We start from the raw sequence: 27,750 nt of genomic DNA, 5'->3' as shown, positions 1-27,750 counted from the left end.
GGACGGGTCCTCTCTCCACCCCGGGCGCCTTGCAGCCGGCAGCCCCTGGGTCGTGTGCGGGCGAGGGGGAGGGGGACTCTGCAGAGACGGGTCCGAGGCCGCCGGCCGGCGGGTGGGAAGAGGCCCTGTGCCAGGACGCCGCAGGCCCGGGGGCTGGGGGCCGGGTGGCTGACGCCGTCGGGGGCGTTCCCAGAAGCCGGGCCGCCGAGGTTTCCCCGCAGCCCCGGGAGGAGCCGGCGGCGGCCACGTGACCCTCCGCGGCGCGGCCGGCGGCCCAGAAATAGCAGCGGCTGCGGATCCGCCCGCGGGCTGAGCGAGGGGAAGGCGGGGACCGGAGGACGCCAGCTGGCGGGGCGCGGCGCGGCGCGGCTCCGGAGGATGCTGAGCTCCTGTCCGGCCCGGCCCCGAGCTCATGATGGCCATCCGGGAGCTCAAAGTCTGTCTCCTCGGGGTAAGTCCTGCGCCGCCATTCGCCGGGGACCCGGGTCCGCGCGCCCCTGGTCGGCGCGCCTCCCTCGTCCCCAACTTCCCCTGCCCACCCCCCGTCCGTGCTCCCCCCGTGTCCCCTGCACCCCCTCTCCCGCTCCCCCGGGCCCCCTCCCCGTCAGGCCCTGCTGGTTCCGGGCCCGAACCAGAACGGGAGCTTTCTCGACTCGTCGTCCGTCCGCCGCCGGCCCGCGTCCCCGGAGTTGCTCGGGCCGGGCCGGGCGCCCGGGACCCCTCCGCGGGGACAGGAGCCGCGGCCCTCACCTCTGAGGGCTTTCTCCTTCGCCTTTAATAATTTCCTTCCGGCGGAAACTTTAAGTTACTCAGCCAAGGCGCCGACTCTTTTTGCCTCCCTGGGCCAACTGGTTTATTTACTTGTTTAAAAAGAAAGCCCAGCTCAGGGTGAGAAAATGCGCGAGGGGATGACCTGGCGGGAAGGTGAAGAGAGAACAACGGATGGTAGAAAACCGCGCCTAGGAAACTTTTAGTGCCGCGGATAAAGGCAAGATGAGAGAGTCCTCCCCTGTCCCCACTTCCCCTCCCGAAGTGGGTCCTTCTGAGCCCGAAGAAACTTGGAAGAAGCCAGAAACAAAGACAGACACAAACACCCAAGTGGTGCGGACCTGTCAGATGGCACTGGACAGGCCCCTGGGGACCGCCCAGGGGATTCAGATGGTGTTAAGGGTCTCCTCTTGGGTGCGCATATCAAATTCCAGAATTACTTCTTTGGGAAGAGCTGGTTTGAAGCCCTGTTTTCAGCAGCTTTTGGTAGGAATGCCTAGTGTTCTGCCGATCTGGTCGCCCAAGAAAACCATTTCTGAAAAGAGCAGCAAAGGTTGGACTAACTGGTCTGTCAAGACGGATGTGCAGAAGTAGATAAAGAAGAAATGGTTCTAGGTTAGGACTGGGTTGTCGCAGACCAAGGGGCTGTCTGGGCTCCCTCTAGGCTCTTCTGGAACCTGGGGCAGAACGATGCTCTTGGCTGTCTCCCCTCGCTGTCCTTTGCTGGAACCCCCATTTACACTAGGTCTTCGGTTGGCCTCGAATTCCAGGGGATCAGGCAAAGGCCCCCCTTCCCTGTGCCCCTCCCCCTGCCTGCTGTGCCATGGCCTGGATTTGGATGGGATGCTGTTCTGGCCTTCCTCTGTTGACCTTTATCGGTGTTGCAGGGGTAGGTTGCACCGTTTGCCAGGCTCTCTAACATAAGCCAGACATAAATTCCAGGAATCGCATGCTTTCCTTGTGAGGAATCATTTCAGCCTCAAGGAGGCCCTTCAAAGACTCAGAAGGAACGTCGGATCCCAAGGAATCAGAGGCAGCTTTGACGTGTGTTGTGTGTGTCAGGATTGGCTTTGGGAAGAAATGAAGTCGGAAGTGACTTGCCTGCCCCACCGCATGAATTATTTGCAATTTTGCTACTTAGGGGTGAGTCTGTTTCCTTCTATAAGGAACTGATCAGGTAGAAAGAGCCCTGTACCCGGAGGCGGCAAGCCTGGGTTCTCATTCTCTCCCATTCATTGGCTGTGGTGTTTTGGACCAGTACCTTAGTTGCATCGTCTGTGAAATGGACATAATAGCATCTTCCCTTTTAAGGCAGAGGACTATAGCAGATGATCACCTAAGATACATGGTACCATTTCCTGCTACCCTGTGATTCCAAGCCTGGGAGATGAGAAAGCTGGAGGAACTCCCTATACTTCTTTTTGTCTCATCTCTAAGAATGGAACGCACTCATTCAGTGATTTCCTGGAGACAGTGCCTCTCCTTGTTTGCTGGTCCTTTGCAGTGGCTCAGTTGGTAGGAGGTTGGGCTTGGAAGGGAAGAACGGTCCCAAAGCAGAGCAAGAAGATGTTTCTGAGCAGATGGAGACCTTGAAGCTCCAATCCCATCACACCGTATCCGTGGCCTTCTTTTTTTGAGAGTGGCTCTAGGTTTTAGTCTTGCTTAGGTCGGAAGACATCTTATTTGAAATCTTTGAAAGGGCCAGTGATCTTCTTATCACACTGAGTAATGTGTCTTAAGTTCCCCCCGTTTGGCTGGTCCTGTCCTGGGCAAGATGTGTGTGACAGGGTATGTTCTCAGCGGCTCCTCCAAACAGGGTGATGCTCTGGGTGAGACAGCACTTGGGTGAGGCTACAGCCGTTCTAACTGCTGGGTCTGCTCTCTTGATTTGGGAGAGAAGCCTGTGGATCCGCGGCTGGAAGAGGGAATCAGTGCCAAACCCAGCGTCCTCTCAAAATTTTAAGAGGCGTCCCGGCTCCTTTGTTCTATGTGTGGGAGGCCTGTCTTTTCTGGATGAAGTCTTGCATGCAGCCAGCCCTCAGCTTCCTGTTTTTAGCCATCGCCCCACCTCCCTGAAATCTCAGTCTGACCCAGGCCCTAGCAGCCGTGCCCACTGTGGGCGTCACTGTCTGTTGGGCCCTGGTGAAAAGGTGATGGGAATGAGGACCACTTAGCTGCAGCCCTGCTCGCTCACTGGAGAGGCTGAGGGGCTGGTCCTTTTGTGCCTGGTGATGGTCCCTGTTCCTCAGTGATTACTTGGGGACGTGCTTCCCATTTAAGGCACACGGTTGTGTTTGGCACGGGCGGTGCAGGCTTTCCTCCCTCTCAGCTGAAGCCTCATGCGCCTCGAGGGGCTGGAGGTTCCCCACCGGAGGGTCATATGCAGAAGGTGGCAGTGGAGTGGGCCAGGTGGCATGTACCTGTGCCTTTCAGAACCCTGATGTTAGACGTGTCTGATCTTACTTCTTTTGGTGAGTGCTCTCGGATGGAACCACAGCCATCTGTGGAACATTCCCTGCATGCTTTGTGCTAGCGCAGGGTTTATTTAGCCTACCTGTTAGAGATTTTTGACCTTGCTGCTTTCACGGGTAGACTTCGTCGTGTTTCTCCCAAGCCTTCGTGAGTGCCCTTTCCTGGGATAAGCCGGGCTGTCGTGGAAGTGAGCCGGGCAGGAGGGTGTTGACGGGGGTCTGCGTTGGACTCTTCGGACACATGAGTCTCATTCTTGCCAATAAAGTGCCAATCATCCTGCTTTGTGAATCTCAGCTAGTATTATGAAACATGTAGCTTAAAAACAACTCCATTAAAAACAGCAAAGTATGTTAAAAAAAAAAACAAAAACTAACAAAACCAATATTGAGGCAGCAGCTGTTCCAACCCCAAAGGTGGAAAGCTTCCCAGTATGCATTTTTAAAACACATCACCACGTGGCAGAAAGTGAGAGGAGGGAGAGGAGGGGAAGGAGGTGGGGGGGGGGGCGGGGAGAGGAGGGGGAGAGGGGGAGGGAGAGAAGGAGGAAAGGATATTTCTTGTCTTTCATTATTTCCTCTGGGTGTGTACACTTAAAAACTGCTTCCGAATGGAATCCCTGAGAGATTTATATTTGGACTTCGGTTGTCTTGACGACAGTTTAGAGATCTCTGCCACTTCCTCCACAGCTGAGTGGCATGGTTAAGAGGCCACCGTCAGGGCCTTGGTGAGGCCTCTCCTCTGGCCTCTGTTAGAATCTGCTTAGTGCTTCATCACAGAGCAATCCAGTCCCTGGGATGTTCTGTGACATGTGGGCAGTGGGGACTTCTAGCCTGTCCGGACCTTCACGAGAAAGGGCTGTGGGACCCCCGAACACCCATGAGGCTGCTCACAGCCAGCAGATCGGCCCGAGCTGTGGACGCCGGCACAGCCGGCTGAATGAGGGTGAGCGCTCCTTACCGAAAGTGTTCCATAAGGTTATGTGAATCGTGGGGTCCTTGTGGAAGGAACAATGCATAGGATGGGGAAGCGCAGCCCAGGCAGCCATCAGCATTGCTTTCCAAGCCTGAGATTCTGTTAACATACTCATTTTTGAGGGGCTTCCCTGGTGGCGCAGTGGTTAAGAATCCGCCTGCCAATGCAGGGGACACGGGTTCAAGCCGTGGTCTGGGAAGATCCCACATGCCGCGGAGCAACTAAGCCCGTGCGCCACAACTGTTGAGCCTGCGCTCTAGAGCCCGCGAGCCACAACTACTGAGCCCGCGAGCCTAGAGCCCGTGCCCTGCAACAAGAGAAGCCACCGCAATGAGAAGCCCACGCACCGCAATGAAGAGTAGCCCCTGCTCGCTGCAACTAGAGAAAGCCCGTGGGCAGCAACGAAGACCCAACGCAGCCAAAAATAAATAAATAAAATTTAAAAAAACCACACATAGCCTTTTTTTTTTTCTTTCCCAGAAACTAGCATTTCTTTTTGCGGGGGAAGTGGGGAGGGGAGTGGGGGGTTGCAGAGAGGCTAGGAACTTACAGTAATTCGTTTCTTACCTGATTTCCTCTATTAAACTGAACCCCTGTGGAAAGTGTGGTTTAGCGTTGGTGACTCTGGGACGAGAATAAATATTCACAATAGAGCGGGACGTCTCCCAGCAGGGCCCAGTGCGTAGTGACACTGAGCCCCCGAGCCGGGCTGCTGGGCTCCACCAGGCCCTCGCTCCTCTTCTGCTCAGGGTCAGTATGGCCGCATCTCACCCTGAGCTCAGCGTGTGCATCAGTCATCTGTGGGGCATTTTCAAACGTCTCTGGTCCTTCCCCAGCCCTTGTCTGTAGCTCTCAGGCGTGCTGCCCCACCTCTACCGCCGCCCAGCGTCCCTGTTTCAGTGAGTGTGTTGTATCCCCGAGATCTGCTCCAAGGCTCTGGCCGTTGGAAAACAGAAAACTTTACATTTTAAGGTGCCAGGACATGAAAAGATTTTGAGGTCACGCATTAGAACAGGTCTTCAAATTCAGTTTTGTCCAACAGGTTAGACTAATTTTGGTGCTTCCGTGTCTGTACATATTACACTTTCATTTGTCTTAGTTTCTATAATTTGTCATATGTGTTGGAAATTGGAATAGACTTTCCTTCACTCAGTCGTTCACTGATTATCGAGCACTTCTTTCATGCCGGGAGCTTGGGCGGCTGCAGGTGGACAGGACAGCCACTATCCCTGTCTTCAAGGCACTCTGCCTCTCCCACGACGTGGACACAATGACACGTGAACTAAATGACATCACCAGTATCCTTGCGACAGCACTCACCACGGAGCCACGCCCAATAGAATTAACAGAGTAGGATGACAATAAATATTGACTGTTGTCCATCTTATCAGGTGTGAGGACAGGTGAGGGACAAAAAGGTTTTGCTCAAGATCTGTCTTGAGTACCTGCGGTGGATAAGGTGCTGTGTCAGCTCTACTGGAGGTGGAAAGTCGGGAGGCTGGGTTCTAGTCCCGCTTGTGGTGGAGAGGCTCCCGGTTGGGCAGGTAAGACAGGAGCTAGCATCCGTGGCTGTGGTGACAAGAAGGATGCTGGCGGTGTCACGTGGCGCCACGGGAGACGTGCAGGTTATGTTAAGTGCAGTGGGGGGCTGGGAACTGAGCCATCTGGAAGGTCTCCTGGCGTGGGAAGGATTTGCACAGGGCTTCAAAGGACACGTAGGGCTTGGACAGGGAAGGAACGGTGGGCATGGACCCCAGGACTGGGAGAGCAGGCTCTGGATCTCACTCTATTTTCTGGAAGGCTGAGGTGGTGGGAGGGTGTGGGGAGGTGATGAGCACCGCCTCCCACTCCCAGGCTGACGCCTCTCCTGCTGACCCCACAGCCTCTAGCAGGGGGTCTTTTATTTTAACTCCCCCTTCCTGTTTTATTTTGAAAAACATCAAACTTACAAAGCAGTTGAAAGAGCAGTAGAACGAATGTCTATAGCCTTCTCACCTGGAGTCAGAAGGGATGACTTTTTGTCACTCTTGCTTTCCTCTCTCTAGTACACAAAAAATATTGGCTTTTGCCCCTGAACCATCTGAAAGTGAGTTGCAGACATTATGACACATCACCCCTACAGTCTTCAGTGTGTATCTTTTAGGGACAAGGACATTCTCCCCCCACACAACTGTAACATCATCATCTCACCTCTGACGCTGAACACAGCAATAGTGTCAGTCGTGTAGTTCACATCCAGGATGCAGTCAGGGATCACGTGTTACATTTGCTTCTCACAGCTGCTTCTTAACATCTCTCATCTAAAACCGTTCCTCTCTTTTTTTTTTCCCACCACGACATTTGTGTTTTTGAAGAATCCGGACAGTTGTCTTGTAGAAAGTTCTAGCATCTCGATTTGTCTGTTTGCTTCTTCGTTGCTTCTTCTGGGTTAAGTGGTGGGAAGACAACCTAGGTGATGTTGAATGGTTGTATCTTTTTCTGTGCTCATATGGAAGTAACTCTTTCTCATTTACCTCTATGGCACTCCTTCAAAAAATACTCCTGGCTTTTATGAGCACCAGGCAGTGGTGTGTCTGAACAAAACCAAGGGCCTTGATCATGTGGGTCAGACGCTTTAGCGGGGACTGAAGGTGCACAACCGAAATCAACTCGGGGTGAGTGAGATGCTAAGCTCACCCACCTACCCATCTGCTCGTCCACCTCCCACCCCCGGGGCTCCCGCGACCCTTCCTGGGCTCTGGGTCCTGACTTTCCACAGAGCACTGACCACTTCCTGACAGACCACATGATTTATTTTCCCCACCTAATTGCTAAAGCTGCTGAGAGTTGCAGGTGTCCTGAGGAGTTTGTCAGCAGAAATAAAGAAAAGAAAAGTGGGATTTAACATTGGGGTCCCGGAGCGAGCTTCTCCTTGTGGAACCTTCTGTCTCGAGTCTTTTTCTGATTATTTCCTTGCTCCTGATGCCCCAGCCCTGCTCTGAATTCTCTGGAGGTGAGGACTGTGCTTCTGCTCGCTCAGTATTTAGCCTGGGCTACTCTCAGTTTCCCTAGAGGTGCCCAGATGACCCGGGTTATCAGAAAACTGGGCCCTGGAGAGAAGCGAAACCTAGGGGAGGTCACTTCCCTCCTATTTTCTCTTCTTTGAGCAAGACGCTGGGAAGCTGGATGCCTTTGTATCAACAGTATGTGTTTTTCTGGAAGAAACAGATACCTGAATTCTTCAGAATTACTTCCTTTCTGCCCTCGTGGAATCACTGTTCTAACTAGGACCTGCAGATAAAATGCATCTTCCTAAAAAGTGCCTCTACCCCAGCCTGCCCTGGAAGGGGAGGAGAGAAAAGGGATGGAGGGAAGGAGAGGTTATGCGGGGGTGGGTGGGTTGGAGAAGACAAGGGAAGGGGAAAGAAGTCTGTGTGAGAGAGAGAGAGAGAGGGAGAATGCCAAGCACACACACACACGCACACACACACAGACACACACACAGACACACACGGGGTATCACATAAAGGAGAATGACAAGCACACACACACAGACACGCACACAGACACACAGACACGCACAGACACACACACAGACACAGACACGCACAGACACACGCACACACACGCACACATGCACACACACGCACACATGCACACACACACAGACACAGATACACAGACACACACACAGACACGCACAGACACACACACACAGACACACAGAGAATGACAAACACACACACAGACACACACACACAGACACACACACACAGACACACACACACAGACACACACACACACACACACACACACACACACACACACACACACGGTATCACATAAAGCTTGCCCTCTGCTGGCAGGGGAAAAGAGCAAAGCCTCCCTCCCTCCCTCCCTCCCTCTCCCCTCCCTCCCCCCCTCCCTCCCTTTACCAAACGATTGGCCAGGGCATTTACATTTGTAGCAAGCTTAATTAAGAAAGTCTTTTTTTAAAAAAAAAATCTCATAGCATCAATACTTCAAAGACATCTTTCATTTGGGGAGGTAAGATATTTTCTAAACTTTTCATAACAAACTTCTGAAAAGCTATTTTTTTTCATTATCCGTGCCCATCTTAATTAGATTTTGAACCTAATGATGAGGCGGGGGAAAGGATTAAGGAGTAAAATGATGGACGTCGATTTGGGTTTGAGATGGCAAAGGCTAGGGATACAGGATGGCGCCTTTAACCTTGTTTCTTTATAATGACACGTAACTGTGCCAACTTGCTCATGTCCTGTTTCCTCGGGTGAGTTGGAAATCCTGCAGCTGTGAAGACAGCATCCTGCCTGCCCTCCTGCACCTCGCAGCTCACCTCCTCATGGTTTTTCTTCCTCTGTCTTTTGTTTTATATCCAGCCGGCTCCTTTATTTTATGGTCAACATCCAGCCCACCGTCCTGCTCCAGAGTTTTCCTGCTGTCTCTGTTCTTTCAGCTCCACATTCTTCCATTGTTTTGTTTCCTTTTTCTCTCCCCTTCTAGTCAGTGAATCATCAGCCTGTCCTTTAAAGAGACACCCAGGGCTTGGCTGTTAGAGGAAAATGTTTCTGACTCTGCTTTTCATCCCTCCCTTCCCCACTGAGTGGGGAGTGTGCTGAGCCCCAGTGCTTGACCTTTCCTCCTGCTGCCAGTGTAGCCCAGAAACCCGGCCAGACTTACCCTGTGGGGAGTAACGAAGGCATTTCATGAATCTTCTTGTTTTAGTGTAAAATAAAACAACAAAAAGGCGTCTGTGTAAAGTAAATTAGGATTTCACTAATGGATCGTGTGCTGTGGGGATGAAGAGAGACCCTTACCAGGTGTGTGCATGACTGCCATGTGGGCAGGTGTAATGACTTCCCGCGGGGGTGTGGGGTCTGTCCTTGGGTTTCCAGCCCAGCAGGGCCCTTGGGCTGATAGGGCGGGAAGCGGGAGGTGAAGTAACAGCATCAGGAGACCCCTGGGATGTCACATGATGCTCAATGGCCAGGTAAGGGGGTGGAGTTTGGGCATGGCTGGTGGAGGGGAGGCTGTAGGTGTCTGAGGATGAGGCTGGGTGCAGAGGAGGGACCGAGAGTGGCCCTGTTTACACCGAGCAGAGACAGGAAAAGGTTCCGAAAGGGCTCGAATGCACGTCCAAGTGCGCCTGGGCCTGATTCGTGCTCACAAATAACTTATTCTTTCTCGTTTGGTTCTGTGCGTTGGTTTATTTAGTGAGCCTGCATTACTAGTGTAATTAACTTAAAACCTGTAAAAATTTACTGCAGGACCCGGGGAGATGTTTGCTGGGTAGAGATCGTTTGGTTGTTGCTGGAAATAACGGGTACACCGATATAAAATTGGAAGGTAATTTGGACGCAACATTGTAAAATCAACTATACTTAAGTTAAAAAACAAAGAAAAAGAAAGTAAATTTGGGTTGTTATTCAGGCTCCTGTTCCATCGCCATGGCAGGGGCGGTGGGGTGGGCAGGGGCATTCCGGGCGTGGTCAGTGGCCCCCCGTTTGGCTTCCCCACCTGTCCCTGATCTAGGGTTTCTCCAAATGGGTCTGGGAGAGGCGTGGGCCTGCCGATCTGTCCTGTGGGATCTGCAGGTTTTCTGTGCTTGTTCATTTCTATGCTGCTCTTTGAAAGGTGAATAAAATTACATCTGGATCTTCCAGGTGATCCTCCTGTAACAAAACTATAGCAACTTTAATGTCCGTTAAAACTGGCCAAGGAGAGGAGAACCCAGGCAGAGTTCAGCACAGAGATCGCGTTGGGGCCACGTGATGACCGAGCGGTTCCGGAGCAGGTGCCTCAGGTATTGATGGACCTGCTCCCGGGTTGGGCACAGCTGGCAGCGGAGTGGACCCACCGTCCCTGACCTCATGGAGCCTACATCCTAGGAGTGACCGTGATTGAGAGCTCTGGGTCCCTGATGTGACAGATGGTGACAGGCGCCCTGCAGAGAAAGCCAGCATGGGCCAGGTGGGCCCATCCCCTACTTGGAGCTGCACCCTCCCCTGCACTTGGGCTTGAGAAAGTCCTCGCCAAGACAGCCTTTAAGTAAACACAGAGACCATATTCTTGAGCCGGCTGGGCCCTCCTGGCAGAGGGAACCCCATGCTGGGGTGGGAGCAGCAGGCTGGCCAGTGTGGCTGGAACAGTGACCAGTGGGAAGAGGGCAGAAGTGGGGTTGGGGGCCTGTTAATTGGGGTCTCGCGGGCCGGTGTGGGAACTGTGGCGTCTCCTGGGAATCCAGCGGGGGCCATGGAAGGTTTTTGTGCAGGGACAGTGATCTGACTCGTCCATCGTGGTGGTCAGCCTAGCGGCCACCTGGAGGGTAGACCACTGGAGGATGCATGCAGGGGAGCCTGTGGCAGGCTGTGACCTTGGTCGCGAGCAGGGTCCCGATCGGGCTGTTTGGAAGGAAGAACTGACAAACTTTGCTGACAGATGTTGTGTGGAATGCAAGGGAAGTAACCCATCCCGGGCACAGGGTGACAGAGCACTCTGACCTTGGGACTGACCGCAGCCCTGAACTGTTTTTCTTCAGGTAGCAACACCATCCATCGTATTAGGTTAATGTTCATTTGAATGGCACTGGTCTGATAGTTTAATTTGTATTTAATTAATGCATTTATCTTTATTTTATAGCTCTAGAATAACAAAAACAATTTGTGGGTACCTTTACTATTTGTATACAGTATATTTACACAACAAGTAATATCTGTGTTGGGTCCCTGGGGTAGCTTTTCTCTTTAAAAGAGCTTATAGAACCTTAACAGGGCCTGAGAAGCATGGCCCTGAGAATATTTTGTAAAGAAAGACGTCTGTGTAAAAAGATGAGTTGTAAAATTTAAAAAAAGTAAATAAAGTAAAAAGATGAGTTGTATTCTTTCTAGACCTCCACCTCAGGTTAGGCTAATCTTAGTAAGACAACTAGTAGAATATTTTTTTTCAATAAGAATAGAAATATTTTTGAAGTTTTTGCTAAAGTTATAATTGATGTAATTTACTGATTTGAGTATGTTGCAGCAACATACTGATTTGAACATGTTGTTGTGAATTGCATCATTGCACATTTCACTCCCATCAGCCCTGTGCTTCCGTTTTGGTAATCATAGTTATTGTGTCACAGCTAACCATGTACACACCCTTACTCTTGCTTGTGAGCCATGTAGTTACAGATGCTCTGCTGGGGTCTTCTCCTTATGTCCTTGACTTCTTTCTTATTAAAAATTTCCATGGGTAAAAGAAAAACAGTAACTATAAACTCACCAGCACTGTAATGATTTGTAGTTGCCCCCAGCCCTAATCACAGCAACAGTGACAGCAGTAACCGTTGAGAAGGAATTGAAGCAAAACCTTATTCTGTTCTTTCTCAGTCAGGAAAGTGCTTCAGAATGCCTTTTATGAAGAGGGATGTCTTGAGATCACTCTAGTTTATGAGTATCCCTGTAATCAAGACAGCTGACACCTACTGGGTGTAACTCACATACCGGACACCATGCTGTTTCAGTTTTCCACTGCTTTGTGACAAGCCACCCCAAACTTAGTGCTTAAAGTAACAGTTTATTTTTCCTTCTCACTATTTAAAAAATAGTTCAGCAATTTGAACCAGGTTTGAAGTACTTCCCTGGAAGAAAAAGGCAGGGTCCTGGCCAGGCTTGGGGAGGTGTGATGGAGGGGCCTGTATTAGCTGTGAAGAGGCAGAGTGCTGTATCAGCTGGGAGGCTGGGACGCATCCAGGACACCACCATGCACGGTGACAGTGACACAGACGTCCCCTCTGTTTGCTTAGCACCTTGCAGGGGCAGCGTGGGGTCCGTAAGTTGTCGCGCTGAGTCCTCGGACCGCCCTGTGTGGGGGCCCCTGTCTCTGGTTTGTGGTGTGAGAGGAGCCTTGGCAGGTCCCAGGGCTGTGTGTGTGGAGTGGCCTTGAGCTTGGCTTTATCTGTTGCCCATTTTCCAGCTCATGTGCAGGAAGCCCTGATTTCCAGGCCTTTTTTCCTTCGCTCCCTCAGGGGATCCGTGTTAAGCGCTGTAACTGGGTTCAGGAAATGTCAGGTTGCAAACTGTGGTCCATCATGACGGCCCACCTGCTGGATGGCGGGCCTGCAGGTGTTAGGAGTTTCTAAGGCTGCAGTTGAACTGTCAGCGCGGCTGGACGGGCCTCTTGCCAGCGGAGCACAGTGCGTGGTGGGTCACCCTTGGGCCGGCAGACGTGGGTGCTTACTCTGGCTTTGGCGCTTCCTAGCTCGATTCCGCTGGCAAATCACATAACTGCCTGGGTCCAGTTCCCTCCTTTGTAAGATGCTGGCAGTTTGCACAGACATCCCCTCTAACCCTGCCTGGCGTGTCACATGGGAATATGCTCTTACCTCTTCTTCCCCAAACCAGTTTACACCCTGAGAATCTCAAGGCTTAAGAGAGTTTAAGTAGGTTCTTTCCACAAGCGAATCTCCAGTTGAGAAGTTTTCTTTACTCTGCTTAGCTAAGGGATCTGGCCAAGCATAGGTGGTAAGTAATAGCTTTTGACTTACTGTGTTACACTTCAGAATTTCATTCCTTTCATGAATTTGAACAAATTTCTAACCTACTCTTTAAATTTTTTTTTTATAAATTTGATGGTATAAGGTGTAGGCATGTTACTTGGATACACTTAAGTGTTGTAACACGATTGCCAGTGTAGTCGTATAAATATTTGTCACATTGCATAATTCTAGTACAATTTTTGTATTCATTATACCGTGCCTTAGATCTCTATGGCTTATGTACTCCTTGTTACGAGTTTGTGCCCTGAACAATAGCAGTCTTATCCCCCCGACCCCCAATCCCCTGGTCGCCACCATTTTACTGTCTGTTTTTTACAGGTTTAACTTTTTTAGATTCGACATATAAGTGGTATCACCCAGTACTTGTCTTTCTCTGTCTGACTTACCTCATGTAGCATCATGTGCTCAAGGTCCATCCATGTTGTCACAGATGGGAGGATGTCTTCCTTTCTCATGGCTGAATAATACTCTGTTGTGTGGATGTACCACATCTTTTTTATCCAGTCATTCGCTGATGAGCGTTTGGCTTGTTTCCATATCTGGGCTATTGTGAATAATATTGTGGTTAACAAGGGAATGCAGATATCTCGTTGAAATCCTGTTTTCATTTCCTTTGGGTATAAACCCAGAAATGGAATTGGTAGATCATATGGTAGCTCTATTTTTAATGTTTTGAGGAACCTCAATATTACTTTCCATAGCGTTGGACCAATTTACATTCCTGCCACAGTGCACAAGCGTTCCCTTTGCACTGCATTCTCACCAGAACCTGTTGTCTTCTTGGTGATGGGCGTTCTAACAGGTATAAGTTGATATCTCATGGTGATGTAACATATTCTTTACATTAAATTTTTTTTTTTTTAAATTTTGGCTGCACCGGTCCTAGTTGTGGCATTCAGTATCTTTAATTGTGGCATGTGGTATCTTTTCAGTTGCAGCATGCATGTGGATCTAGTTCCCAGACCAGGGATCAAACCTGGGCTCCCTGCATAGGGAGTGTGGAGTCTTACCCACTGGACCACTAGGGAAGTCCCTCTTTACATTTTTTTTTTTTTTTGGCGGTATGCGGGCCTCTCACTGTTGTGGCCTCTCCTGTTGCGGAGCACAGGCTCCGGGCGCGCAGGCTTAGCGGCCATGGCTCACAGGCCCAGCCACTCCGCGGCATGTGGGATCTTCCCGGACTGGGGCACGAACCCGTGTCCCCTGCATCGGCAGGCCGCTGCGCCACCAGGGAAGCACTTTCTTTACATTTTTATACTGAAGTATAATATTAGTGCAAAAAAGTGCACAAATCTTAATATAGTGCATACTGGATTTTTACAAATTGAACAAACCTATATAAATGCCCAGATCAAAAACCAGAATATTCCTATTAAATGTTTAGGATATGATTTTCTGCCACTTTACGAACACTGAATATTACCAGAACTTTTTATCTTCGCTAATATTATAGATTAAAAATGATAATCTGTTCTAATTTGATTTCATTAATTATGAATGACAGTGATCATCTTTTCATATGTTTATTGACTTACTGTATTTTTTGTTACCTACACATTCACATCATTTACCTAATTTTTATTGGGTTGTTTTTCTTATTGGTTTGTGAGAACTCTTTGTATATTAAGAAACCAAATCCTGGCCTCTCTCACATTCTGAGATGGCCCACACTCTGTCTGTGGAGTGTGTTTCTCTCTAAAGAAATCCACTTCTTACCTATCAAAAAAAAAAAAAAAAAAGGAAACCAAATCCTTTGTCATTTTATTGTACAAACTTTTCTTCAGTTTGTTACTTTCTAGTTTACCTTTTTACTGAATTAAAAAAATCATATCAATATTTTAAAATCTTTATTTAGTCAAATATATCAGTCTTTTCCTTTATGGTTTTGTTGTCTATGTCTTGCTTAGAAAGTTGTTCCACATTCTAGTATTATAAAATTTTTTACCTATATTTTAATTTTGCTTTTGTACTTTCATAGTGTCTTAAAATTTTTTTTAATTAAAAAAATTTTTTTTTGGTCATGTGGCATTTATTTTGGTACAAAGAGCCAGGCTGGGATTCAAGTTTTTTGTTTTTTTCTTCACTCCAAATGTCTAGGTAGTTGTTTCAATACTGTTTATTGATTAAGTCTTCATTATTTACTGATCTGTTCGGTTATTTTTATCATAAATGAAATCTCATTTTCATTTATGAAATGAAAATGTGGATTTTCATTTCATGAAAATGTGTATGTGGATCTGTTTCTGGACTCTATATTGTTCTATTAAAAATACACTGATTTCTGAATCCATCAGATTCAGGAAAGTTTAGAAATAGCATGAAGGAGTCACTTTTGGGGACTGAATGGTTCAGGGGGCCTTAGACACTCAGGGCTGCAATTTGGATCTAGTTCATTGGTTTGCTCATGGAACCACTATTAACGTGTACGAACTTTGTAGGTACCAGTGTATTGAGAGTTTCGTTCGTCTGTTACAATGTCCTCCTTAGCGAGAATGATAATCTGGAACACTGCATATATTGAATTCATTCAGTGGTTACTGGAAGGTGCTTTAATGAATGAAAAATTTGAGGGTGGCTAAAGGGAAAGAGTGATGCTGTGAGCTGAGCTTAGCTGGGTGGTACCTGGCTCTGAAGTGCAATGGCTTCTGTGTTTGGACCAGTTGTAGAAAAATAAGCAGGTGGAGTGGTGAGTTACAGTTTCCACCATCTACAGCACTTGGGTGTTTTCCGTGCTGTGAATCTTTATATTTTTCCCCTTCAGTGTGAGTGGGATTACTTCCATTGGAGTTAGTCCAGAAAGTGCTATGTCAGTGGGAAGTGTGAGTCTAAAAGTTAGGGATACATCGAGCTTAACGTATAACACAGTCCATTTAAAATGATCCTAGGGCTTCCCTGGTGGTGCAGTGGTTGAGGGTCCGCCTGCTGATGCAGGGGACGTGGGTTCGTGCCCCGGTCCGGGAGGATCCCACATGCCGCGGAGCGGCTGGGCCCATGAGCCATGGCCGCTGAGCCTGCGCGTCTGGAGCCTATGCTCCGCAATGGGAGAGGCCACAGCAGTGAGAGGCCCACGTACCGAAAAAAAAAAAAAAGATCCTAGATCCTAGGTTCTTCATCTCCCCCAAATAGTGAGCAGGGCTGGAGTCCTTCTTCATGACAAATTAATGTTTTCCGATGCCTGTAGCGCTGGACTGTAGGGCATATGCTCCGGTCAGGGAAGCGCTGACCCCACATCACGGCGGGTCCAGCACTGTTGTTGCCAGTCAGGTGGGGCAGAGGCTGCTTCCAGGAGGATGCACTTCAGTATTGAGGGCGAATCCAGAGGCACAGGTTCGCCTTCTTTCTAGGAGAATTCTGATTCTTCCTTTCCTCATGGAGTCCCAACCCGAACCCCAGCCTCCCATTTTCCTGGGCCGTCATCACTTCCAGGAGTCGCCCAGGAGGGGTGTGGACAGGCTGCCGCCTGCCTCCCAGTTCGCGGCCTCTGCTCCTGCCCTGGGGGGCCAATCCGCGTTCCGTCAGGCGCTGTGTCCCAGCCCCTCTGCCGCCAGCCTCTCCTCTGTCTTCAGGCTCACCTTCCCTCCCGTGAACCCTCACACGTGAATCCACACACGTGACTGGTGAAATTTCACGCGTGTGAAACAGGCTCATAGCTCTGTGACGGAACTCACTTTAGCTGGAATGTTAATTGCCCATCATTCTCAAATATCACAGGATGGAAGACTTGCTTGGCTTAGTTTCAGATCAAACGTAGGGAGAGAACGATTCTCAGAGCACCTGAAAAGTGCCTGAGGAAAGAGCTGCTTCTCCTCTTGAACTAAACTGAATTTTGTCTGGAGTTGGGTGCAGTGTCCAGTCTGAGTTGTATAAGCCATGGAATTAGATGCAGGGAATGTGGTCGATGCTTGTCTTTTATTTTAGGAAATTCCTTGTAGCATTACTTTCAGAGGGAAGCAGATCCTGCCTTCTGAATAGAGGCGAAAAAGGCCAAGAACCTCTTTGGCAGCTTGGTCACGGGCAGGTGACCTAGTTCGACCAGCCTGGGGCATGCGCCCTGGCCCTTGCCCAGGAGCCGCGATGGCAGTGACCTTGCAGGCGGCTGTGGGGAGCCGTGCCTGGCAGACTTCCCCGGCCCGCCTGATGTCCTGGTGTGATTTCGGCTGCGACCGCAGCTCTCCAGCTTCCTGAAAATCCTCGGTTAATTGGTACGACTCACTCCACCCCCCAGTTGTGCTCTTAGGTGCTGAGGGTTCATGGACACACCCCTCACCTAATGCCTCGTCAGCCCAGGCCCACCTACATCCTCTCTCTCATTTTTTAGCTCGAATTAATTCATTCTCCTCCGGCCCTCAACCCAGCTCCGACCATTCTGCTGTGTTTATTGTGCCTTTTTGTTTCCAGGTCGACATCTTTTCAGGAAATCTCTTTTAGCTTGAATGCCCTGCGTGGAGCCCTGGCCGGAGCCGCAGGTGTGGTGAGGTTGTCGGCATCAGAGCCGGGTCGGCAGACTGCAGGTGTGGACGACTAGGTCCTATCGAGCGAAGGTCATGAGCACACGACACCTCCCTGGCCTTGACTCCCAGCGGCTCTGTGGGCCTGTGCAGGCTGCGTAAGGATGAGGGGTGAGGGGCCAGCCAGCTGACGACGTGCAGGTCTCAGGGCCTGAAGGCCACACAGCAGACCCGGCCTCAGTGACTAATGCAGGGGAGATGGAAGACACAGCTATGGGTGACAGAAGGGGCACCGGGAGGCGGTCCTCGGCTCTGGCCCCTGGAAGCTCCCTGGGGTGGGGACTGCTCTGTGTTCTTGGGCTCTGGGACCGAGTCACCGTGCAGGGACGGACTCCCCAGGTGATGCCAAGGCTGTCTCATCTGTGTGCCAGATGTGTTGTGTGTGATTTTATTCTAGCAAAATCTATTTCTTCTTTTGAAAAGGGGCCCTTTTTCCCATTCTTTACCGTCTTGATGTAGAGAGTAAATAGCATCTTGTCTGTCATTATTGAAACTTTTAATTTTGCTTCTGGACTCTAGATCCTAAACCTAGAACTGAAGCTCTAGAAGCTTGCTGCCCACCGTTGTCACTACTCTGTCCCCCTGTCGGGACTGAGGACCGGAGCTGGCCCGGGGCCTCCAAGCAGGTGACGCTCAGTGATGCTGGAGGTGAGGGGGCCTTCTCTGTGACTGAGGGGGGTCCCTCTTGTTCATTTATTGATTGTTAGAGCTGAAATTTCCCAATGTGTGTGGATTTGTATTCGTTCATTTGTAAATTCCTTGACAACTCAGAACATCAAAATGGTGGCATTCATCCTGGGAATTTTTGGCAAATATTTGCTGATGGTGTTAACATGATATCAGGTGTCTAAAGCCAATTCAGCTAATGTTAATAATTAGATTTGCCAAAGGCAACAGAAGTCTTAAGTGGGTTATGCTTTCAGCTTCTAAAAAGCCTTCAGACTATTACAGTGGTGATAAATTTGCTTGAAAATGGTGTATAATTTGTGTTAGAATACACAAATGTATATTAAAAGCACAGTACTGTTTTATGTGAACTTCCAAGTTTTCCCCTAAGACTAAAAAGTAGTACTTTGAGATGTTGTATAAGAGGGACAAGGGCTCATTATTTTTGTTTTAAAATCTGTGTTGTCTCTAGTTTACTCTTTCAAATGTCTATTAAAATGTATTACCTGTCTGCACTTATGCATGTTTTATATGCCAGTTGTAAGGATGGATCAATGGATTTATGTGTCTAGCAGGAGGTCGGTTAATTGGTTTTGAATGGTTTGCCAAGGTGACACTGTCAGTTTTATGACTTTTCATAGATGATGGATTCCGCTCCTGTGACAAGGTCACGCACATAAAAATTCCAAATGCCATAAAAAGCGCGGTTCCATATGCCAGTTTAATTCCGTCGCAGAGCTGGCAATGCCATCTGTTTCAATCTAGGGTTAGCCCCAGTCCTGCCTCTGTAGCAGGTGATCAACAAACACCTAGTTTCCTAATACATGTAATAGAATGAAAATATATAGCATAGAAAATAATGGATGTGTAGCATAGGTCATTTCAACCTGAAAGTGTATTTATTTTGGTTGTAGTTGAGGCTGAGTGGGAGGTAGAGTGTAGCGTCCGTAATTCAGGATGGCGAGGGTCATGCTGGTCTCTCGTGCTGACAGGCTGTTGCCCCTCTACTGCTCGGTGTCGGGTGGGTAGACACTGCTGTTAATTACGTGCTGCTCCTAATGGGCAGATGTCTGTCATTCTCGACTGCAGCTCTTCACCCAAAATGGAGTGGCCAAAGTGAATTGGTTGTGTTTATTATTCTGGTCACGGGACACAGCAGGTGTCACAGCAGATCCATCTCAGCTTGGTAATAGGTCATTGAGAAGGCAGAAAACCGCAGGCTAGAACAAATTGACCCATACCTGTCATAAAATCTCAGGTAATGACGGTTGGGTGGTTATGTGTGGTGCAGCTGAAATATATAGCATAAGGCATCCAAGCTGGGGGTCTCTAAATAGGTCAGAGGGTTCCAGCAGATACCCCACCCCCTTCTGCTGCTTTTAAGGGCTGTTGTTGCTGAATGGTCATAAAAAGAGTTTTGTCTGCTCTAACGCTAACCAACAAGACAGGACTATCAACGACTTGGTCCTGGCATCCGGCCTGCCAGCCAGCATTTAAAGGATGCTCGCTGCCGTGGCAACCCCGCTGGGCCTTCTGTGTGTGAAAGTAGATGCAGCTGCTGGAGAAGGACCAGAGCCACCCAGCAGGGCAGAGAGTACCGCCTGGTTCAAATGATGCCCTGCCAGCCCGGGCCACTGGGAAACTGGGTGGTAGACAGACCACCTGCGACAGCTAAATATGGGTGAGTGGCATTTTCCAAAGAAGGACATATTCTGGGAAGAATATGGGTTTAAAGAAATGGTATATTGTCATACTTTACAGGTAAATCTCATAAATTGGGATTCGGAAATTGTGAGAATTCAGACACAGGGCCAGGATGAATTTACCTTATAAATGAATGAGGAATAAACAGGTGATGAGGTTCAAGAAGCTCTAAGGATAATTCTTAGCCAGTTTAGAGGGATATGCAGGTTTTTAAGTTTCTTTGATGTGCTGTATTGAGGATACAGGCTGAGCTGCTGAAATAAGAGATCTGAAAGTCTGGTGACTTAAGCAGGAGAGAAATCGTCTCTTTCTTCTTGATCAGTCCTGGTGGCTGGTTCAGGATGCTCTGATGGTTTACGGGGTCAACACGTTGCCTCTGTTTCCACCCCGTTGGCCAGAACCAAGACCCCTGACCACCTCGACCAGCAGGGGTGGCGGGGCTCTTTTTCTGATGGTGAAGGGGAGCGTGGGTATCGTGGAGCGATGCTAGTTTCTCCCATAAGCACCTTTTGTGTTCCAACAAGGTCACTGCCGGACTATGAATTTGAAGGCTGTGAATTTATGGCTTGATCGGAGCTTTGACTTGATTTGTCCTTTCAGACTCTGGACTCGAAGGAGAGAGAAGCGAGCTTTAAGCTGGCTTGTGGAACCTCTTCAACTCAGATCCCTCACTTGTCAAACGTTGATAACACTGTCTGTCTCAGCGAGTTGTAACGGTTACACAGCACAAGTAACCTGAGAACACTGGGGTTCCTGCCTGTCATATGATAACTTCTGGGTAGGACTAAGTTTGTTCTTCCTCTCTAGGAGGACCGGTAAAGGTCATCTACTTCCCTGATGCTTCTGGAAAAACAAGTTGACTTGCTCAGCAGTTACTTTAACTTGCCTCATTGCACCAGTATTACACCACTTTACAGTAAAAGTATTTTTAGTTCTCCAAATGCAAATTTTAAAATTCTGTGATGAACTAATGTTCACCCAGAGGCAACTCACACCATCATGACACATCTTCTGGCCCCATTGCACCCGTGCTAGAAAGAAGGGATAACAAAAAAGCAAGTTTCTTTGGGAAATGAGGTACGCACGCTGCCTTGTGGGAATCTGCAGTGGCAGCCGTGGCCTCGAAGCAGGATTTGGGGGTCGTGAGCTGTGGTCTCCAGGCAGTGCAGACGTGCTCCTCCTGGCCGGTACCCTGGGGTCCCTGGGTCTTGAGCCCAGACCCTGTCAGGGAAGCTGCTGGTCCTGGGCAAGACCCCAGCACGTGCTGCTTTGAGGCAGGTGGGACTCCTGCTGGGGCATCGCATGCTGTGAAGTGTGAGGTGGCCAGTGGCACCCTGGGATGTGGCAGACAGGGTCCTGGGATAGGCAGCTCCAGAACTGGGTGGCATCGCTGAGTGACAAAGACACATCACAAGAACTGAAGTCGTGGGGTCGGAATCAATGAGCCTTCACTGGGAGGACCTGCCCTTTGGGAAGCCACCTTCTTTCCCATCTCTGCCTCCCCGGCCGGGGTCACACATGTGGGCTACCGGGTGGCTCCCCTGGTGCTTTGCTGGCTTCTCAGGGCTGTGGGGGGTGGGGTGGGGCCATGCATCCTGGCCTGGGCTTCCTGTAGCTCCCATGTGTGTTTCAGTTAAGGCACCGTCTGCCTCCCAGCACTTCGGCAGCAATGCTGCCACCCCGGCTTTGGGAACCCCTCCCCCGGGTGTGGTTACTTTTCACTGGCGCCCTGATTGCCGTCTGGGGGGACGGCATCTGGAAATGCTCCCCTGCCTTCCACGTGGCACCCATGTCTTTGCTGAGCTGATGCAGTGACCACAGGTCCTACTGCTGCAGGGGCCCTGGTGTCAGGCAGGGGGAGTCGGTGGCCTCTTGACGGGAGGCCTGTGGCGTCATGGGGGCTCCGGCTGGTCACCCTCTCTCCTGTCCAGAGCTGTCCTCACCAGCAGCCTGTCTGGGAGATACTGAAGTTCCCTGGCAGAGCCAGTGTTGGCAGCACCAGTGGAGGGAGGCAAGGTCCGACGCTGAGAATCAAGTTTGATTTAAGGAGGTCTTTCCGAGCAGGAGGGAGTTGTCATTGGGTAAGAATCACTGTCACGGTGCAGGATGGGTGCAAACAGCAAGGCAAGGCTTTTGAGGGTTTCCTAGAACCCTAGGGTGCAAACTCCTGTGGATGCTTCCCGGTGGAGAGCTGGTGGGCCTTCTGGGAAGTTCCTGTCACAAACAATCACCCCGTTTGTCCCAACAGGAAGAGTAAAGAAATGCTAATGCCACAGGGAACAGCCAAGTCCTGATGAACTGGCCGGGAGGGGGTTGGGCCTTCGCTTCGCCAGCCGCGTGCTAAGGCTATTCTCAGTTCTCGTCATAGCTCTTTGTCTTCTAATAAGTGATAGGTTTTTATTCATAAACGTAAATGGGAAGATGCCCATTTAAAAAGCAGTGTAGGGACTTCCCTGGTGGCGCAGTGGTTAAGAATCCACCTGCCAAAGCAGGGGACTTGGGTTCAAGCCCTGGTCCGGGAAGATCCCACATGCCGCGGAGCAACTAAGCCTGTGCGCCGCAACTCCTGAGCCCTCGTGCCACAACTACTGAGCTTGCGCTCCTAGAGCCCGTGCTCCGCAACAAGAGAAGCCACCGCAATGAGAAGCCCGCGCACTGGGACGAAGAGTAGCCCCCGCTCGCCGCAACTAGAGAAAGCCCATGCGCAGCAGCAGAGACCCAACACAGCCAAAAAAAAAAGCAACGTAAACAGGCTCTGAAGACCAGTGACAACGCTTTAGTAAGTCAGCCCCTAGACCTGCTTTGGATGGAAACAGTTTTGCTTAAAATGATTTATTTTCCTTGAACATTGTGATTTTCTTTTTCAGTTGTGTGTGATAACTTTCCCTGTACAGGCATTACCAGCATATGAGGAGAAATGATTAACAGATGCACAAGTAATTTTCATATGCTTGAAAGCTACAAAACAATGCATTTGTTGCAGGAAATAAAGAGGACAGATGTAATAACTGAAATATTTATATATATATCTCAATCACTTAAAGAAGAAGTATTGCATTAAGTCAAATAATAATACCCGAGTGTTTATATGAAGCCAACTTGTGACTGCCTACGTTTCTACAAGGGCTGGTTCACACGAGGGCCGACTCCCCATCCGGGCTCCCAGGTGCATGCCAGGCTGGACCCTGGGTGGGTTTGGGAAAACTCCTGGGTCTCCACTACCCACACGTGCTCCAGGGAACCTCCCTTCCCAGCCCAAACCCGGTCTTTTAGTCTTTCCTGATGCTTCTGGGCCCTCACACCCGCCGGCAGCGGTGACAGACCTCTGCACTGTCCGACTCAGTGCCAGGGTTTGCCGTCTTGCAGCCCCGGTTAGTTCTTTGTCCCGTGTCCTCTGCCTTTGGTGCCCTCCCTTTTAGACCAGGGTCTTGTTTGCAAGAGAGATCTCCTCGTTAGCCCCCAGATTTCGCCATGTGGACTCCCGTGGCACGCGTGGCCTGTGTCCTCCCCAACTGTACAGTGGTCGTGGGACCCCATGGTGCACGTTGGCCCATTTATCTTTTCCCATTTTAGTTCTCATTTTTATTTAGTGTGGAGTTGCCTCTCCTAGTTCCTTTTCTCATCCACACCTTTAGTTTTTTCTCTTTTTACTTCCTGTGTCATATTGTGAGGAAATTTGGAATAAGCAGAAAAGATTTCCGGGTGTCCCCAGTGGAAAACTATGCAGCATGTAAAGAACAGCCTTCCAGGGTGTCTGATTCTAGGCCTTTCTTGTCCTTGGTCTGCTTTTTGCCTCTGTAAGTTATAGGTAACTGATAGCAATGCAAAATAATTACAGTCTACAGACATGGAAAAAACATCTATTTGTGTGATTAAAATGACCTCCCCCAGCATCAGGAAAAAAAGTCAGTTTCTTGTCCATTTGTAAATTCATTTCAACATTTAATTGGATCATTCCTTTAATCCATATAAATTTGTGCTTCTCTGACTTCTGTGAATTGGTTGTAACACCTCACTAATACTCTCATTAGTAATGAGGTTAATAAAGACTTTAACACATGTTCATTCTATATCTGCAAGTCAGGATTCTGCCTATGGTAATTCTTCTTTAACCGCTATATGGATAGCGGAAACGTAAGATGTGCAACTGCTGTGGAAAATGGAAATTTGGCTGTTCCTTAAAAAGTTATAGACAGAATTACCCTGTGACCCAGCGATTTCACTCCTAGGTATATACTGCAAACAGTGGAAAACAGGACCTCAAACAAATACTTGTAACGTGAATGTTCACAGCAGTACTATTTACAACAACCAAAAATGGTGGAAACAACCCAAGTGTCCATCAGTGGAGGCTGGCTAAACAAATCGTGGTTTAGACACAATGAAATATTATTCAGCCTTAAAAAGGAATGAAGTACTGATACACAGGACGTTGTGACTGAACCTTGAAAACATGATGCTAAGGGAAAGAAGCCACTCACGAAAGATCACGTACTGTAGGATTCCATTTGTATGAAATGTCCAGAATAGGTAAATCAATAGGGACAAAGTAAATGTATGATTCAGAGGCTGTGGGGCGGAGAGAATGGTGAGTAATTGCTTAATGAGTATGGAGTTACTGGGGATGAAGAAAATGTTTTGGAACTAGATGGAGGTGGTGGTTACACAACACTGTGAACGGACTGAGTGCCACTGAATTGTTCACTTTAAAATGATTAATTTTGGGTTATGCGAATTGCACCTCAACAGCAACAAAAATGAGCGTAGGCAACTTCCACATCTGAAATCGTTTACATTTGAGTAACTAGGAGGGGGAGGGTTTAGCTCAGCAGTTTTAATGTTTTCGCACCAGAAACACATGACACATAGGACACCGACGGTGGAGTTGACCCAGGAAGCACACTCCCACGAGTTCCCAGGTTCATGCAGTTTCCAGCAAGTTTCCTATAATTCCACCTCATCAGCTTTGGTAACGCTGATTCATACAGATTACACGAGCCATACCCCGCAGAGGCAAGAATCTATGATTTGGGTGATGGCCATTTAAAATTTAGATGATATGAAGGGGTCTGGGGAGAAAATGTTAGTGTAAAAAGTTACGTTTATATAAAGAAGCTTAAAGAAGAATACAGAATTTGTACCCTGATCCCTGTACCTGGATCACATCTGTTCATACTTAAAAATAGATACAAGGAACGCTTTGTATAGGATTACAAAGTTCAAATGCGTCAGAAAGATACAGAATAAAAAGTGCCGCCTTCCTAACCTTCGATCATCACTGTTAATGTGTCCTTGTGATTTTTTTTTTTTTTTTTTTTGCGGTACGCGGGCCTCTCACTGTTGCGGCCTCTCCCATTGTGGAGCACAGGCTCCGGACATGCAGGCTCAGCAGCCATGGCTCACGGGCCCAGCCGCTCCACGGCATGTGGGATCTTCCCGGACCGGGGCATGAACCCGTGTCCCCTGCATCGGCAGGCGGACTCTCAACCACTGCGCCACCAGGGAGGCCCCTTGTGATTTTTTTTTAAAGGAAATGTTTCAGGCTTGTGTGCTTGTGCTCACACACCCAGATTTTTTTTTTTTAATAAAGGTGTCATTACAAATTTGTAAATGGATTTTTTCAATCATTATATCTTGGAACGCTTTCCATTCGTATCGGCTCCTACAGATGGACTTTATTCTTTTGAATGGCTGTGTAATCGTTATGATGGTAATCAGCATTTATGAACATTTGCGGGATGCCGGTGCTGTTCTAAGTGCTGTGGACGTGTTATCTCATTTAATCTTCACGACAATCCTATGAGGCAGGCCCTCCTATTGCTCCTCTTTCACAGAGGAGGGAACAGAAGCACAGAGAGAATTAGGAAGAAACTTCAATTTCATGTGTCTGACCCCAGACCCACACTCTGACCACCCCCAGATTCTGCTCCCCTGTGCAGTTAGTTTGTGGGAAGGCGGGGGTTATCACCGCTTCTGGTTTACCCCTGACGGTTATTTTCTCTTCCTCCTTTGTTACAGCATCCCCTCGGATGTGTGTGCCCTGTGTGTCTCACACTCCAGGCTATGACCTCTTGGGGTCTCTGTTCTATTGGAGTTCTCTTCATGTTGTCCTGCAGTTAAAAGAGATAGGGAATAACTCAGAAGAGCAAAACAATTATGATTAAGGTTTGCAAAATTATTCCCAAGAGTGGCTATCAGATTTTGATCTTTTAGCCCAGAAAAGAGAGTGTGCATAATTTCTATAGCTTGACGTGCGTACAGAAAGAAATCTCGGAGACTCTTCTGTCCTGTAGGAGAGGCAGGTCCTGGTTGTCCCCCTGGGATGCCACATGGCTGAGAACCACACTGAGACTTTCTGGGTGTCCCCTGCCTGCCCTGCTACGTGGTGAGTGGGTCCCCAGGATAAAAGGCGGGGCCGAGGAAGCCCCTAATCCCTGGGCGCCTCGGCCCTTGCTGTTTATTTCTTCCTTTTCTTTGCTCTGGGTCATTGTGTCTCCCCAGCTGATGCGCTCCAGATTGAATTGTAGCTGGTAAGCCAGCCCACGGATCAGAGGGTGGGGCGCCGGGGTACTCTGTGAGTTCGTGGCATTATCAGATGCGGGGATATTGCGTAGAACAGTTGTGCACTGGGGATGCACATTTTGGCTTTTTCGGAGAAGGAGCAAACGGATACTGCAGTGTTGCCAGCCAGCCTGTTGCTACTGTCTTGAGCAAGCCTAACAGCGAGCCGGTTTGGATCCAGAGTCAAGATTAAACGTCATAGAAAACTCAAGCTCCAACATGTTTTCCTTCGGTCAGCAGAACAGCAGGATGCTGCCGCTGGCTGTGTGTCCTGGCTGACCCTGTGTTTCTGGCCGCCAGCTACAGTTTGCCATTTAGATCCATTTAGCAGAAAAGGATCCCGTCTCATAAAAATGCAGGCTGGGCGTGTGCTGGGAGCTCATTCTTAAATATCCTAATCCTTTTCTGGGAGAGAGGCAGGCACACAAAATAGGAGACTGTGTAGGCGGATTTACCAGCGTGTTTTCATATGCGGCAGACGCTTGGGAAAGTCTCTTTTCTGCCAGGTTGGGTAAGACACAGATTCGTGGGTAGGAAACCAGAGTTTGAAATTAGCTGCTCAGGTCACGTGGTCAGATCGCAATAGAGCAGACGTTTGTGCTCTGAGGGCAGAGAAGGTCTGCAATCCCTTTCCTCACCCCTGAAGGTGTCCAAACCACCAAGTGAAGAAACACACTTCCTTTGGTTCATCTGACCAAATTCTTCTGTCAACTTTTGGCCTGGTTGCCTCAATCTAGCTTCAGTCTTCCTGCCTGCTTGAGAGAGAATTTGGTGGGGGAGGCAGGGCAGTGTGTGATGGGTCCCCAGAGTCAGAACATGAACAGACAGCAGGGTCCAAATTGAAACCAGAAAGATGATTTCACTCCTGGAACAAGTCATTGTCTTTCCTAGACTTTCCTAGACAATGATTTTTCTTCCTTGTTTTGTTTTTTAATAAAGTCAATCAGTTGTCTTTTTGTGAAGCAAGAAGATAGAAGTGGACATCTCTGAACAAATTAGAGGATGCACATGGCTTTCTGTCACTTAGATTCTGAGTGCATGTGTAGCAATGCCTTTAGACTGTGACGCAGATGAAGTCCACCCAGGGTTAGCGAGTGGCCGAGGGATTGCTCCTGATGCTTTGGCTGGAGGCAGCCAGACGTTGCTGTTGGCCAGGCCCAGACATCAGGTGGCCTTTTCCAGGCTCTCTTTTGATGGGAGAGCAGCACGTTATGAAGTTGTGGTTTGGCCGTAACTTCCTGCAAAAAAATAGCATGTGTGATGACGTGATGACAGAGTCAGGGGCGGAAGGAAAGGGGCATGGAGATGGTGCGATATGACCAGGGGTCAGCTGTAAAATCCTTACAGATGTTTCCTCCTGGGGGTCAAGCTTCGGATGGGCAGCCTCCTACCGTGCTGCTGGTGGCCATTGGGAGGTTCCAACATGCACCTGAGACCCGGTTAAAAAAGTAAGAAAGATACATGGTGTCCCACGGAACCCAAAGCAGGAATGCAGCTGGGCCTCGGGAAGGTAGGGGAGGTACCAGAGTCCCGTCTTTGGGCTGCTTGCCTTAACGTCCC

At 49.2% G+C, this 27,750-nt stretch overlaps 1 protein-coding gene across 2 annotated transcripts in view; it reads left to right on the top strand.

The window, feature by feature from the left end:
* The first annotated feature begins 294 nt into the window (after window positions 1-294).
* RAB31 (RAB31, member RAS oncogene family) overlaps window positions 295-27,750 on the top strand; it is a 112,122-nt gene continuing 84,666 nt past the window's right edge. The window contains exon 1 of one of the 2 annotated variants that reach the window (XM_060028667.1): window positions 295-451. In XM_060028667.1, the coding sequence (XP_059884650.1) occupies window positions 413-451 (39 nt within the window). In that variant the 5' untranslated portion in view covers window positions 295-412. The remainder of the gene's footprint in view (window positions 452-27,750) is intronic. The other variant, XM_060028666.1, reaches the window with a different exon arrangement.

This window comes from Delphinus delphis, chromosome 13 (assembly GCF_949987515.2).
Source record: "Delphinus delphis chromosome 13, mDelDel1.2, whole genome shotgun sequence".
Classification (NCBI taxonomy): Eukaryota; Metazoa; Chordata; class Mammalia; order Artiodactyla; family Delphinidae; genus Delphinus; species Delphinus delphis.
Note: the sequence above shows the minus strand (reverse complement) of the source record. Positions and strands in the feature narration are given on the sequence as shown.